General features: G+C 42.0%; 1 protein-coding gene across 1 annotated transcript in view; it reads left to right on the top strand.

Moving 5' to 3' along the window:
• The first annotated feature begins 2204 nt into the window (after nucleotides 1-2204).
• The window catches only part of ENPP1 (ectonucleotide pyrophosphatase/phosphodiesterase 1), a 67244-nt gene continuing 55020 nt past the window's right edge, over nucleotides 2205-14428 (top strand). The window contains exon 1 of the mRNA XM_030853434.2: nucleotides 2205-2444. Coding sequence (XP_030709294.2) covers nucleotides 2205-2444 — 240 coding nt within the window. The remainder of the gene's footprint in view (nucleotides 2445-14428) is intronic.

Raw genomic sequence — 14428 nt, forward strand, 5'->3', positions numbered from 1 at the left:
TTGAATGACACATTCATTGTTCACCTTTACACTAACCGGAGAAGTTTTGTTGCAATTTCTGTCTCTTGACCTTATTGTGCTTTGGAGTGTGAAGCTGTCCCTCAGATCATTTTGAATATAAACAAGATGGAGACAAGACTTGTCTATAGCTCAGCGTGTGGCTAAACAACATGCGTGGCCCACTTGATCCACTTTTATTCTAATTTTAGGGTTTCAACTGGATTTTTATAGTTACCCATAAAAGTCCCAGTTGGGTGCTTCCCTGGTGGCGCAACGGTTGAGAGTCCACCTGCCAATGCAGGGGACACGGGTTCGTGCCTCCGTCTGGGAAGATCCCACAGGCCGCAGAGCGGCTGGGCCCGTGAGCCATGGCCGCTGAGCCTGCGCGTCCGGAGCCTGTGCTCGGCAACGGGAGAGACCACAACAGTGAGAGGCCCGCGTACCGCAAAAAAATGATTTTTTGACTTGGGATGCAGACAATACACTTATTTCATTTGTTTTCTCAAGTTCAAAGCCACTTTGGAATGACTCTGTTGAGTTGCTTTCAGAAGTTTTTACACTCATTTGACCAGTCTCCGTAAATCTTTGTCCTTGACTCTGATTTTTGGAAACAGTCAAAGGAAAATTTAGAGCCACGTTTGGGGTAAAAAATTGTGTGACTATGTGGTAGTGAAAAGCTGTTTCTCTTGGGTGGTTTGGTTTGAAAGCTGACTCAAAGGTAATTAAAAAAAAAAAAAGAGCTCAATAGTGCTTTGAGGGATGGCCTTTACTTCTTCCAGATGTCAGTTACCCTTTCCACTAAGCTCTCGTAATATACTATGTGTGATTCTATTATGCATATATAATTTGGGTTTTAGTTTTTTGTTTACTGCCTTCACCCTGTTTGATCAGACTGAGAGCCACTTGGGAAAGATATACTTCTGTGCATCTTTGATATTGTTGGAGACCACTGACATTGTTGGAAGCCAAGAGATTGAACTGAAGGATTCATTATTAGAATGAATGAATCAATCAAGCAGTATAAATGGAAAGCATCCCAAGTTAACTATTTTAAAGGGGACAACACACACCTTATATGTTAAGCATCCATTCTCATTTAAAAAAATATTTGTATATATTCCTGAAATCAAAATGAATTGAAAATTAATTGATATTGGATGGTATAACTTTCCTTGGTCACTAAAGTCAGTTCCGGGTATGGAAAGTCATTGTTTTCCGCTTGACAACCAAGACTCACGTCACTACACACTTGTGGCTTTTCTAATTGATGAGCAAGGAAATGTAAAAGTTGTAGAATCAAAGGTGAAGCAAAACCCACCAAGAATTATAGCCTACTGTTCGTGTCCTAGTTCAAAAACAAAGTATCAAAGTATTCCAGACTGTTGAAATTTTTGACGTTGCTAACAAGTATTGGCGGCAATCTCAGGAGAGTGCAGCGCGGACACTTTGAAGCTTTCGATGTATAAGGTCTAAAAGAACTAATAAACAAATAAAGCAAGAGCAGCCCTCGCCCCCAGCACAGAAACCACAGAAAATTATATCTCTTTTATGTGTGCATTTGTAAATTCAGGTATTTTAAGGTTGGATAGTCCTGAGTAGCGTAGGTAGTGGATAGCAGGGCTTTGAGCGAATTCTTGTCTGTTTCTACGTAGGAGACAAAGGTCGCTTCCCCCAACGCTTGACCCCATAGCCTCTCTGCTTGTCCATCCAGAAACACACACGTCTGTCCTGACTGCACTCTCCCGCCTTTGAGAAGCTGCACTGGCCCGGAGGCCGGATCCTTCCTCTCCTACGCTCTATTTTGAGGCCCCATGATCTCATGCCCTCTGCAGACCACGCTCTGCAGTTCCAGTCCAGCCCGCGCCGCGAGACCATGCAGGGCGATTCCTCCAAGTGTTCGGCTGGTGGCCGGGGCGCGAGGCGGGTAAGGCTGGGGAGTGGGAGGTGGGGAGTTAAAGACGCGCCCACGTAAAGGACCCAAAATAACCCACACGCAGAGCGACCGCCATCAGACAGGAAGCCAAATAATCCGGGGCGTTGAGCTGCTTTCCCCTCATTCGCAGCGCCGGGCCGCGGGGGCCGAGCCAAGGGTCTGGCGGCGAGGGGCGGGCGCGGCGGTCGGGGCGGGGCGGGGTGAGGCGGGGCTCGTGCGGAGCCTATTAAAGGAGCGGCGGGGCAGTGATAGCCGAGTGCCCAGCGCCACGATGGAGCGTGAGGGCTGCGTTGGGGTTGGGAACCGCGGCGGCGAGGGCGGGCGCGGCTCCCGGGAGGGCCCTGCGGGGAACGGCCGCCACCCGGGCCGTGGCTCTACAGCCGAGGCGCCCGGGGAGCCGCCGGCGGCCTCGTCCCTGCTGGCCCCCATGGACCTGGGGGAGGAGCCGCTGGAGAAGGCGGCGCGCGCCCGCACGGCCAAGGACCCCAACACCTATAAAGTGCTCTCGCTGGTAGGTCCCGGCCGGCCCGGCGCGCGGGAGGGCGGGGAGGGCGGCACCCGCTCCTGCGCTCCGAGCGGGCGCGGTCAGCACCCGGGGCCCGGAGAGAGACAGCTTTTGTGCCGCTCCTCTTCGCCTTCTCGCTCTCCTCTACCGGCTTTATCGGTGCTCATCACCGCCGAGCCTTCTCTTCCCCCCGGGGGAATAGTTCACTCTCACTTGTATTACTGATGCTCAGAAGGGCCTGTTTATGAAACCAGGCTGTTAAAAATCGAGATCTTTAGAAATCCCATCTCTCCCCCGCCCCAAGAGAGCACAAGGTTTTTCGTGGGGAAAACTGACCAGCCCGAAAATTGTTGGTCTTAGGAAGGACGGACAAGGTGTTTTTGTTTCGTTTTGTTTTTTTAATTTTATTTTTTAATTTAATTTTTTACCTCTTTTGGGGGAATCTGGGTGCAGTATTGATGACTTTCCTTGCATTAACCGATTCCACTTGAAAAGATTTAACAGAGCTCTTTAAGTTGTATCAGGAACTCTAGAAAATACTTTTTCTCTTGGCTCTGTGTAGGAATTTCCATGCAGCTGTTCAGAAATTCCGTCAATATTCATGTTATGTGAATGTGAAGAAAAGTTAATGATTCTTCGTCTACTCTTTCAATCATAGGTTACACGGTTTTCGTTGCTAAAAGAAGTACTCACTCTCTCTCTGCTATTTTGTCGTGACAGTTGCAGGATCCACAGTCAATTTTATGAAGTGTGGGGTGGCTTTTCATTCTACATGTATGGTAGGAAGTGCTGGGCTGAGAGTCAGAAGCCTGGGTTCTTGCTTTCATGGCCGCTATTAATTGCTGGGGCCTCCTATAACTCTCCCCAAACCTCAATTTCTTCTATGTTAAAATGAGGACAACATCACTTCTATGTGCATCAGATAAGATTATTGTGAGGGTCACTGTGCAACATTGCATGTGGAGGAGTAAATTCGAAAACTACAAGGAGATACAATCATTTTACTGTATTATATGCAAGTGACAGTTCTATGTATAGTGTACCTTAAAGCATATAATCACTTACATATTATGATTAAACAATGCAGTGTAGAGGATATCTTTTCTGATTTTTGAAATCTTTCCTTTCATAAGCATTTCCATTTTCACTACGTCTTGGGTATCGTGGAGATGATACAGTGCTCTGAGGAACCAACATTCCTAGACTAAAGAGATGGTGTCATATAATTAGTACTTAAAAATAAGCCTAAGATTCAAAGGGTAAGTGTCCCAAAACACATACTGTTTGTATCTCAAGATACATTTCTGCATCATATATCACTGTTTAAGAATACCTGATATTGATGAGAACTTAGTTTTAGTCTTTTGAGTCACCTTTTTTGTTTTTGTCAATGGAAGACCTTAGCTTTTGCAACACTATCACTTAACTTAGTATCAGTACTTTTCAGTGTTTGGCAGGCATTCAATAATTGTACGTCGAATCTGTAACTCCGGTGTGAAATCACTTCAACGTGCCAATCTACAGTCTTGAAAGTTTGGTAAATTGCCAGTTGCTAAATTCCATTTTAAAATCTTTCCTATTCATTTACCCATAAATCCACAATAGGTATCAGCAGAGATCTGCCTTTGGAACATGCATTTCAGTCTTTGACACCTGCAGTCAGCTGGTCAAAAAGCATTTCTTTATGCTCTGATGATGCAACTCTGGGCTTTGACATGGAAGTGTCTTTAGTACTTTTACAAGTAGGACAATCATGAATATTTTTTATGCCATTAGGAGGGGGTCTCTTGCTGTAACACACGTTGAGTTGGACAGAATTCTTACTTCATGACTTTTGATGAAATACAGTGGGCCATTAATGTACACCAAAACTCATTGCTGTATTTTTGAAACTCTTAATTAATGGTTTCAGGTGAAAGTGAAACCTCTTACCCATTCTTCTTTCCCTTCCCTACTTCAATACCCTTCTTCCCTCTAGACTTTCCCAAATGATGCATTTCTAAAGGGAAAAGTCTCTAAGAGGAGCCTGACAGTTGTCATCAAAGAGCTCTGGGACATGTCTTCTAGAGAGAAGCTGTAATTATGGGATTCCTTTTTCAGGTGAAACATCAGCACACTTTTCATAAACCTGAAGAAATGGGTTGACTAGTTGCATCTGGGATTGGGATTACAAGAGCCCAACCACTGAGGTGGTCCTCAGCCACACGGTTGTTATCTAGTAGGATAAACACAAGAGTTGCCTTCTGGAGAGATAGGCAGTGGTGACACGACTGTTGCATTTTTCTGAAAATGTTTCGGATAAACTTAAATGCCGGAGGTATGTGAGAGTAGATGCAGAAGGGACGATCCCGCCCTACGCTGGCTTCTCCCCATTTGATCCCTAGGAAGACCACAGGCTCTGCTCTGGAGGCTTTGGCCCTGGGCTCTGGAAGTACTCATGCCTAGGCCCTAAGCCAGACTGTGGAAAACCCCAGAAGGGCAAATAAGTACATGCTTCAGTAGATATGTTAGATCTGGATGCCTTTACTGGTTCCAAGTTAAGTTTTGAACTGAAATGTCAGCTTCCACTGAGGTTGGCCACGGACATTTATTTGAAATAACTTTCCTGTTCCCTGGCAGGTATTTTCAACCACGTTGCAGTACACTTCTCCACTGTACAGTAAGCTCTTCCACGGCATAATTTTGTGTTTGTGACCTTCTGCTGTCCTTATGAATACATATACCTGTGTGTGTGTTCATAAGGGGCCTTGTGTGTGGGTGGCTGTGAGTGAAGACAACTTTCACCTTTTGATGAAACAGTTCTTTGTAAGTGGCAGAAGTTGCCTTGTTTATTAGAAATTTGAGTGTGAAAGTTATTAATTCTGTTAGCTTTTCTCTCCCTCTTGCATCATATCATCTTATTTCTAGAATACAGCATGGAGAATATTCAAGACAGTCCTCTGCTCTTAATCTGACTCAGAATTGACATTGCTTTTTGGTTTGTAAAATTTTATATCTGTCCAGCTATAGTTGAGCATTTTATTTCAAAAATGACCAGAACATCTTAGGGGCCAGAGACATCTCCTGTTTTCCCTTATGGTGTTTGTTGCACATGTTCTAATAAAATGTACCCAAGGTTTTTAGGAACCCAGCAAGACTGTTGTGTTTACTTCTGGGCCAAAGATGGTACCTCACACTCAGTGTCAGCTTTTGGTCAAATGAATGAAGTGCACTTTTACTTAGACTGAGTAACACTTTGACTTGGAAAAGGACAAGATGGGAAGACTAAATACACAACCACATACCCATATGGCCAGTTGAAAGTCAGGAATCCAAATACAGATGCATTAATAGAGATGACATTGGGTATCAATTCAGGGATAAGATCAACCTGAAATATCATTTGTTTAGCACATAGGGAGACGGAAGAGGCAGTGAATGAATGATAAACAAAAGTTCCCAACTAAGGCCAGCATATTGAAGAGGCCAGCAGGGCCTCCATGATAACTTGGATTCAGAATCAAGATCTAGCTACTGGGCACGCCCTCAGAAAGAAACAAGGCAGGTGCAGCCGTTTGGCAGGTACAAACAAGGCCATCCTTCAGGTACAAATGGGTCTCCCTTGCTTATACCAAGGCATCTTCTGTTTTGGTGACTTTGCTGTCACACCCCAAATGCAGTCCTTGTGGCTCTTGTGGGGAACTGTTTTCTTCAGCATTGCTTTCTGTGACTTCCTTTCTTCTGCTTTGAGTCATATTCTGGTGTTTCTCTCTCTCACCATTTATATTTCAGCGGTTTCTACTTCATGCAGCCTCTTAGGAATACACAGGCACCCTTTCAACCCCTTTTTTTTTTCCATTCTATTCCACTTTTTCAGTTACCTCTGGGCACTCAGTTTTGCTGTCTCCTGCCCCATCATATCCTAATCATGACTGTGACTCATGACTCTCGCTAGAGCCATGTTGAGAGACCTTATGCATTTTGTATAATAAAGATCTTGGGACCATTAGCCTTTTTAGAATATTTATAGGAATTTTTTTATCAGCTTCTTATCTTCCTCCAGGCAACTCTTTTTCTCAGATATCAGTATTAAAGGCAAATGAAAGTAGTTTTAAATTCAGTTTTGTTTTTGAGTTTGATCATTTCCATTGCAAAATATCTGTGTTACTCTTAAGACATAGCAAATGTATTTCATCTATATTATGGACATTTTAGACAAGCCAAAGAACTTAATCATGATTCATAACTTTGGGGGAGGGTAGGTAGGGGGAAAGCCACTTCAAGTTTCAAATAACATAGGAACAAAAACCTTTTGGAATACAACTTGTAATTAGAGATCTGCCTCTGGTTAAAATAAACATGCCTCCACCAACCATGAAATATCCCCCAAACAACAAAAATAAACAAGAAACCTTTTAGCAGATGAGCCCAAGGCAGAACATAGGTTACTCTTCTAAGTTGTGTGCAACAAGAACTGATACTCAGAGTGCTGACCCAATATGAAAACCCTTTGGCATCAAACGAGAGCTAAGTTATGTATTTACCAAGGAAAGAAAGTATAATAATATATTTAAAAGGGCTTCTCAAAAGAATGACCCGAATGTTCAGCTAAATATTAACTGGAACATTCTGTTTCCTGAGTGTTTTAATTGTATGAGGTTTGATTACAAGAATTAAGATATTATCGCTATCATTATAGAAATCAAATAATGTGACATTTGTCTAAACTATGAAGTATACTAGAAGAAATAACTTAATAGTTAGTGAAAGAATACCACTATTAAAATCTAACATTTCTCTTTTTTTAAATTTCATCTCATAAGGTGAGATACTAATTTTACCTTGATCTTGAGCAAATTCAGAGATGAGAAAAATATTATCAAGCTGCGCATCCGTAGGTAGGGGAGCATGGGAAGATGTAACCGTCTCATCTTTAAGCAAGTATAAGGTCAGTGACGTAGAAATCAGTTCTGAAAATCCTTTCTAGTTCCATCTAAGTCAGTCTATCTTGTGCTGGGCCCCCTCCCACCTCCCTGAGAGTCTTCATTAACAAACAAACAAACAAACAAAAATATATTATTGATAGTATTTTTCATTTTATCCTCCCACTTTTGGTTTTTAGAATAACGTTTGGTGGAAAAGTAGGCGGTAAAAGTTCAGATGATTATTACATAGCACTTTGCACTTTCAGAAGCATTTTCTCATATATTTTTAATTGATCCTTGGCATATCAGCAACTCTGAAATAGGAAAGTATGGTGACAGTCAATCCTAGTTTACAGATAAGGAAACTGAGGCTCGCAGAGGTGTTTCTTAAACATTAGGGCGCATAGGAACCAGCTGGGAACTGTTAAAAGACCATAGATTCCAGGGCTCCAATCCCAGAGATTGTGATTTAGAAGATCTGAAATTCTTATGGACTGAAGGGTTGTGTCCCTCCCAAATTCATATGTTGAAGTCCCAACCCACCAATGTGATGATATATGGCAGTGGGGCCTTTCAGAGGTAATTAGATTTAGATGAGGTCATGAGGATGGAACTCTCATGATGGAATTTGTGGCCTTGTAAAAAGGGGAAGAGAGAGAGGAGGTCTGAGCACACACACCCACCCACAGAGGAAAGACCATGTGAAGACATAGTGAGAAGGCAGCCATCTGCCAGCCAGGGAAAGAGCCCTCACCAGGAAGCAAATTGGTCAATTCCTTCATCTTGGACTTCTGAGCCTCTAGAACTGTGAGAAATACATTTCTGTTATTTAAGCCACCCAGTCTATGGCGTTTTGTTATAGCAACTTGAGCAGACTAAGGTAGGAATGGATCTAAAGAATCTGTATTTTTTAAACAAGTACCTCAAGTTGTTCAGATGTAGTTGGTTCAGTTATTCCACTTCTAGAAACAGTGGGTTAAAATTATAGGCATAAGTCACATCATTTGTAAGTAGTGAACTGTGATAACTGAAAGGACTTTTAACTACAGAGTTTTATTCTGGACTAATGGCTAACCCCCCGTCCCCCATTTATTTCCCTTTTATCAGTGTGAAGTCAATAATCATGTTATCATGAGCTTCCAAAGTATACAGATTTGGGGAAAAGTGACTTCCTTCTTAATCTGAGTTTCCTTCTTAATATATCTTTAGGTGTACTACAACAGGAAAATAGAGTCATGATAGTCGTTTTGGAGTGAGTGAATTTTCGCAAGCATATCTCATTTGTGGGTCAGTCATTTTCTCACCATACCTTAGGACTTTACACAGATTTAGGTGGCAAATATCCTGTCACTGATGTGGTTTGAGACCCTTAAAGATCACTCTATCTTGGTTTTCAGGGAATAGTCCTGAGAAAGTATTGGGCTGGCCAGAAAGTTTGTTCGGTTAATGAATATGTTGTTCAATAAAGTTCTTGGTGAAAATGAAAAATGTCTTTTATGTTTACTTAAAACCGAAGGAACTTTTGGGCCAACCCAATAGTTTATTCCTAGAGCTGACTTCTTTCCCTTGATAAGTTTTTTGGCATTAGCAAGCATCTGGAGCCTTTGGTCTCTCATGGAGAGAGAGAACTGAAAAACTCAACAGTTTTTTTATGATGCTATTATACAATAAAATAAATTTAGCTATTATTATGTGATTTTTTTTTTTTTCCAAATAGAGTTTCATATTACTCCAGAGTACCTGTAAGTGATTTTGGATAAATATGTTTAGAAGCAAAAGGCAAGACAGGTAGAACAAAGCTTCAGCCAGAGTATTTCAAGCAACAGTTCTCAAAGTGTGGTCTGTAAATCCCTGAGGGGTCCCTAAGAGCCTTCCAAGGGGACTGTGAAGTCTAAACCATTTGAACATTGATAGACATTATTCACCCTTCTCACTGTGCTGCCGTTTACACTGCCGGAAAACTGCTTGCCCCTCAGCAGGAATCAGGGCAGTGGCACCAATTGTACAGGTCCTCATGCATCTGCAGTTAAAACCAAAAAAGCCAGTTTCACTTAATGAAGAAGTGAAAATGTCCTCAACGAAGCAGATTTTATTAAATTTGAACCTAAATTACCTTCCTTTTTAATATTCTGTGCGACGACATTGGAAGTCTGCCTTTAGCACGTCTGCTGCAGCCTGAAGTACTGTCGTTTTCTGGAGGGAAAGCAGTCGAGCTGCTGTTTGAGTTGTGAGCTGAGCTAGCTGCCTTTTTCATGGAACACCATTTTTATTGGAAAGAGCAACTGACAAACCAGTGATTCAGACTTGGGTATTCGGCACATACTTTCGCAAAAATGAAAAGCATTAGCTTGTCACTTCCAGGAAAACAAAATGAGGTACCTGCTGCCTGTGATAAAATTCGATCTTTTAGGTAAAAATTGAAATTTTGGAGAACTTGTTTCTGCCACTGTAAGCTTGACAGCGTCCCAATCCTTAAAGAATTTTTGGACGAAATAGATGGAGATAGTAAGGAATGTGATTTTTTTCATCTGGTACAATGACATGTGTCAACATTTGAAAGAAATACGTAGCTCAGTGAACCAATATTTTCCAAAGGACCAATGGATGATTCACAAAATTATGCATGGCTGTAAGTTCCAATCAAACTGCAAGATAGACTAATGAATTTTAATATAATTGCATTTGCCCCTTTCCTACCTTGAGCTTAAGAGGCACATTGATTAAAGTAGCCCCACCGCTCTTGTGTCTACAGGACATTTCATACACAGTCTGTTTGTTTCTTTAATTGCCTTTCCTTACCCTGCCTTGGCTTGTCCTTTAATTGCTCTTTATTGCTGTCCACTGTGCCAGTCTTCTGCCTTTGCTGTTATCTGATAACACTCCAGTGTTCTTTCCAATTCAACCATCCATCTGTCAGAATATCAAGTAGATTTCACTTTACATTGCTCCATCAATAGAACTCTTCAATTCAAAGTTTCCACTTCAGTACATTCTCAACAATCTACAATATGCTTGACATAATACCAAAACAAAGGAGTCTTAGACCAGGGCTTTTTCCAGTGGTGTTGATGTATTGAGTCAGGTTTGATGTGTTTGGCACAGAGTTTACTCCATAATACTTCATCGTCCAAACACACTGGCTTCCTGTAAAGTGCCACCCCGCACCATTTAGATTAGAAACTTCCGAGACCAGGAGAAATAGGTGAATGCAGTATATCAGGTGGGAAGGGTGTAGGTTAGGAGCACTGTGAATAGACTGTTGATCTTATCTCCTTTTGGATTAACCAGAGAAACAGTACAGAACAGCTCTGCTTGTACACTAATTAAATACCTTACTGATCAGCTCACAGGAAGTAAATGTGAAGAACGTTGACATAGGAAAGTATTTATGCCTTTGTCATTTCTTGGAAACTTTCAAAGGAAAAGAGAACATTGATTTTTCTGGGAAGCTTCAAAGATCTTGAGAGACGGGTCATGTGAAGGGTACTAAACCTGGAGTCACAAGAATTATTTGCTCTGTGACCTTTGAGCAGTTGTTTCACTTTCTGTGACCATAATATGAGAGTTTTGGATTAGGTGGATTTCTTCTAGGTTTTAAATCTTTGTATAGAGAGCTTATAATATTTCCCCCTTGTTATAAAGATACTACGTATTGCAGAAATTTCAGAAAGTGTAAAGGAGAAAATAAAGATTGTGTACTTGTTATTAATAATTTGGTTTTTTCTCTCAGGACTTTTCTATGTGCATGTATCACTTTTTTTTTTTTTTTAACAAAAATGGGATCATGCTGCATATACTGTCCTGTTTTCTTTTTTAACTTATATTTCCATTATGAGATTTTCCCATTGCTAGATGGCTTTTTTTTTTTTTTAATTTTTGGCTGTGTCGGATCTTAGTTGTGGCACGCAGGATCTTCGTTGATGCTCGTGGGATCTTTCATTGCAGCGTGCGTGCTCTTCCTTGCGGTGCGCAGGCTTCTCTAGTTGTGGCGTGCAGGTTTTCTCTTCTCTATTTGTGGCGCGTGGCTCCAGAGTGCCTGAGCTCTGTAGTTTGTGGCACGCAGTTTCTCTAGTTGAGGCGCATGGGTTCAGTATTTGTGGCACTCGGGCTTAGTTGTCCTGCGGCATGGGGGATCTTAGTTCCCCGATCAGGGATTGAACCCGCGTCCCCTGCATTGGAAGGCGGATTCTTTACCACTGGACCACCAGGGAAGTCCTGCTAGACAGCTTTTTAATGCACCTTTCATGAATGGGATTTGAGACTTTTATCAACTTTAGTTCATGGGGTAATCTTTGAAAGCATCTCTACTCATACCTCAGACATAATCATTCCCCAAGAATTTAAATATTTTTTAGGACACAGTTTTTGTTTTATTCATCCCTCAACTCCATCTCCATTGCCTATGTCTCTTCTTATGGTTCAATTATTAGTTTTCTGAAAATAATTACTTCCTTGCACTTTGTTTCCGCTCAGAATTTCTCAGAGACTGCCACAACACATGTGGGAAATTGTGTACTCCTAAATGCACTCTTCTTTTCAGCCTTATTTCTCGTCACTCAGGTAACAGTGTTACCACTGAGGGCTTAACACTTACAGCTTCATCCATTCATAGCAATCCTGCAGGCCTGGGACATATATGTGTAGCTATTTATTAGTCCATATTTGTTAAGCACTCAGAGCAGACCCATCACATAGTAAGTGCTGTGTGTTTGTTGAATTCCCATAGGCCTCTGTTGAGTTTACTACATGTCAGACCCTATGTTAAGCCCTTTATCTGCTTAATTGGCACAGTTGTGTGAGGCAGAAGGGAGCAAACGTGTTGGCTGGTGAGTGAGTCTGGTATGGAGCTCACACCTCAGGGGACTCTATGTCCCATATGTTATAGGGGACTCACACATGTTATATGCGTAACTTGGATTTAGAAGTTCAAAGGGTTCAGGTTATTTTTCAGCTTCTGCTCTGGTGGTACTTTCCAATTTAGAGGGTCAGAAAGGGTCTCAAGATGCCTATCTCACAAAAGTTCCAGCTGTGTTGAAACACACCTTCCATTACAGCTCAGATTTTTACTGTTCCCCAGATACACTTTACAGGGACCATTTCTTTTCTCTACCCCAGAAGTGGTCTTTCACCTCCTTTTTTCTCACCCAACACCAGGTACCCCCTGGAATCCAACTGAATTTATCCTCCCAAAGGAAACGCTCCTTTACTGCTCTTTGGCTTGTATCCCCTGTCCCTGGATCACTTAACCGCAGTTGCCACTTAATCATATAAAGGCCGTAGAGCTTAGAGGTTAAGGGCCAGACTGCTGGAGTTGAATCCTGTCTCTGCCCATAACTGTTGTGTGTCTTTGGGCAAGTCCCTTAACTTCTCTATGCCTCTGTCTCCTCACCTATGAAATGGAGATAATAATAGTAGCTACCTCACAGGTTTGTGGTTTTTTGGGGGTTTTTTTTTGCGGTACGTGGGCCTCTCACTGTTGTGGCCTCTCCCGTTGCGGAGCACAGGCTCCGGACGCGCAGGCTCAGCGGCCATGGCTCACGGGCCCAGCCGCTCCGCGGCATGTGGGATCTTCCCGGACTGGGGCACGAACCCGTGTCCCCTGCATCGGCAGGCGGACTCTCAACAACTGCGCCACCAGGGAAGCCCTCACAGGTTTGTTTTGAGGGTTATATGAATTAATCTATGTAAACTAATTAGAAAAGTGCCTGAAAGATAGTAGAGGCTAGATTAGGGGTTATTGTTATTATTATGGTTATGGTTAGTAACTTTTTCAACAAATATTTAGAGTTCCTATTGTGTGGGCAGTAATGGTTAAGAGGCTGGGGGCTAAATGGTGGTGAGGGGAGAGGAAAGACTTACTCCACGTTCTCATGGTCCATCCCCACAGGACTGGATGTTTATCAAAAAATCCTGCAAGAGTGTCTCTCACTGCAGCTGTGATTGGTGTTGCCTAGAAATTATACGCAGGGCTGTGAGAGAGGGTAGTGACGGGGAGTTGGCCTAGTCAGAGAGGTCTAAGAAGGTGTCCAGGAGGAAGTGACAGGCGAGCAGAAGAGGATTCTGAAGGGAGGCAGCAGCACATACAAAGGGCCTGGGGTAGCAGTTAGCATGGTGTGACCCAGAATTGGGAGATGACCAGGTAGCTGGTAGGCAGAGAGATGTGTGATGGGTGATGAGGCAGGAAAGGTAGTCAGGGGCCAGGTCCAGGCAGGGCCTTGCAGACCATCTTAGGGCTTTTGGGTTTTGTTTTAAGAGCAACTGAAAATCACTGACATATTTTTCTGTTTGCTTGGTTTTGTTTCCACTTTTGTTCATAGTGACAAAGTCTCATTTACATTTTGGAAAGGTCATTTTAGCTTTAGCGGCAAGAACAAATTAAAGAGAGCATGTTGGGTGTAGAAAGAGCACCGTCTTATTTTTTTACTTGGCTATTTCATAACTACTTTCTCTTTTCTACTAGATTTTTAAGTTTCACATGTGACTATGCAAATTAAAATTTGCATGAATTAAAGTTCAAAAGCGTAAAAAGGAATTCAGTTCGTCATCATGCTGGCCACTTTTCAAGTGCTCAGCAGTGATGTGCTGGTACCACCCTGTAGGGCAGCACAGACAGAGGGAACATTTTATCATCTTAAAAACTTGAATTGAATCATGCCAAAGATGGTGATATCATAGGGTTTTTTACTTTTATGTTTTTTTCCAGCAAGTAATAATGAAAATGTACGTAAAACAAATGTTGTTTGTTGAAGAAACATTTGTTAGAAGAAAAGAAGTTGCTTAAGAGAGCTAAGTTGTGAATGCTTTTACAAATATAATTTTAAGATTCCTTATCCAAATGAATGCATGTAATTTTGTTGACTTAAGCCTAAATATACACATTAAATGGTGACACTTTTCTAAAATTATGGTTCCCTCCTAAATTATAAACCTCTGTATCCATTACCAGATTTTAAGTTCTGTCTTTAAGTTGTGACTGTAATTGTGATTGAGTGTAATTGTGATTGAGTACCTAACCACTGGATCTTTGAAGAAAGTAAATGGTCATTTTAATCTCCCTGTTAATCCCATTCAGTCCTCAGGGAGAAT

This window comes from Globicephala melas, chromosome 14 (genome assembly GCF_963455315.2).
Source record: "Globicephala melas chromosome 14, mGloMel1.2, whole genome shotgun sequence".
Taxonomy (NCBI): domain Eukaryota; kingdom Metazoa; phylum Chordata; class Mammalia; order Artiodactyla; family Delphinidae; genus Globicephala; species Globicephala melas.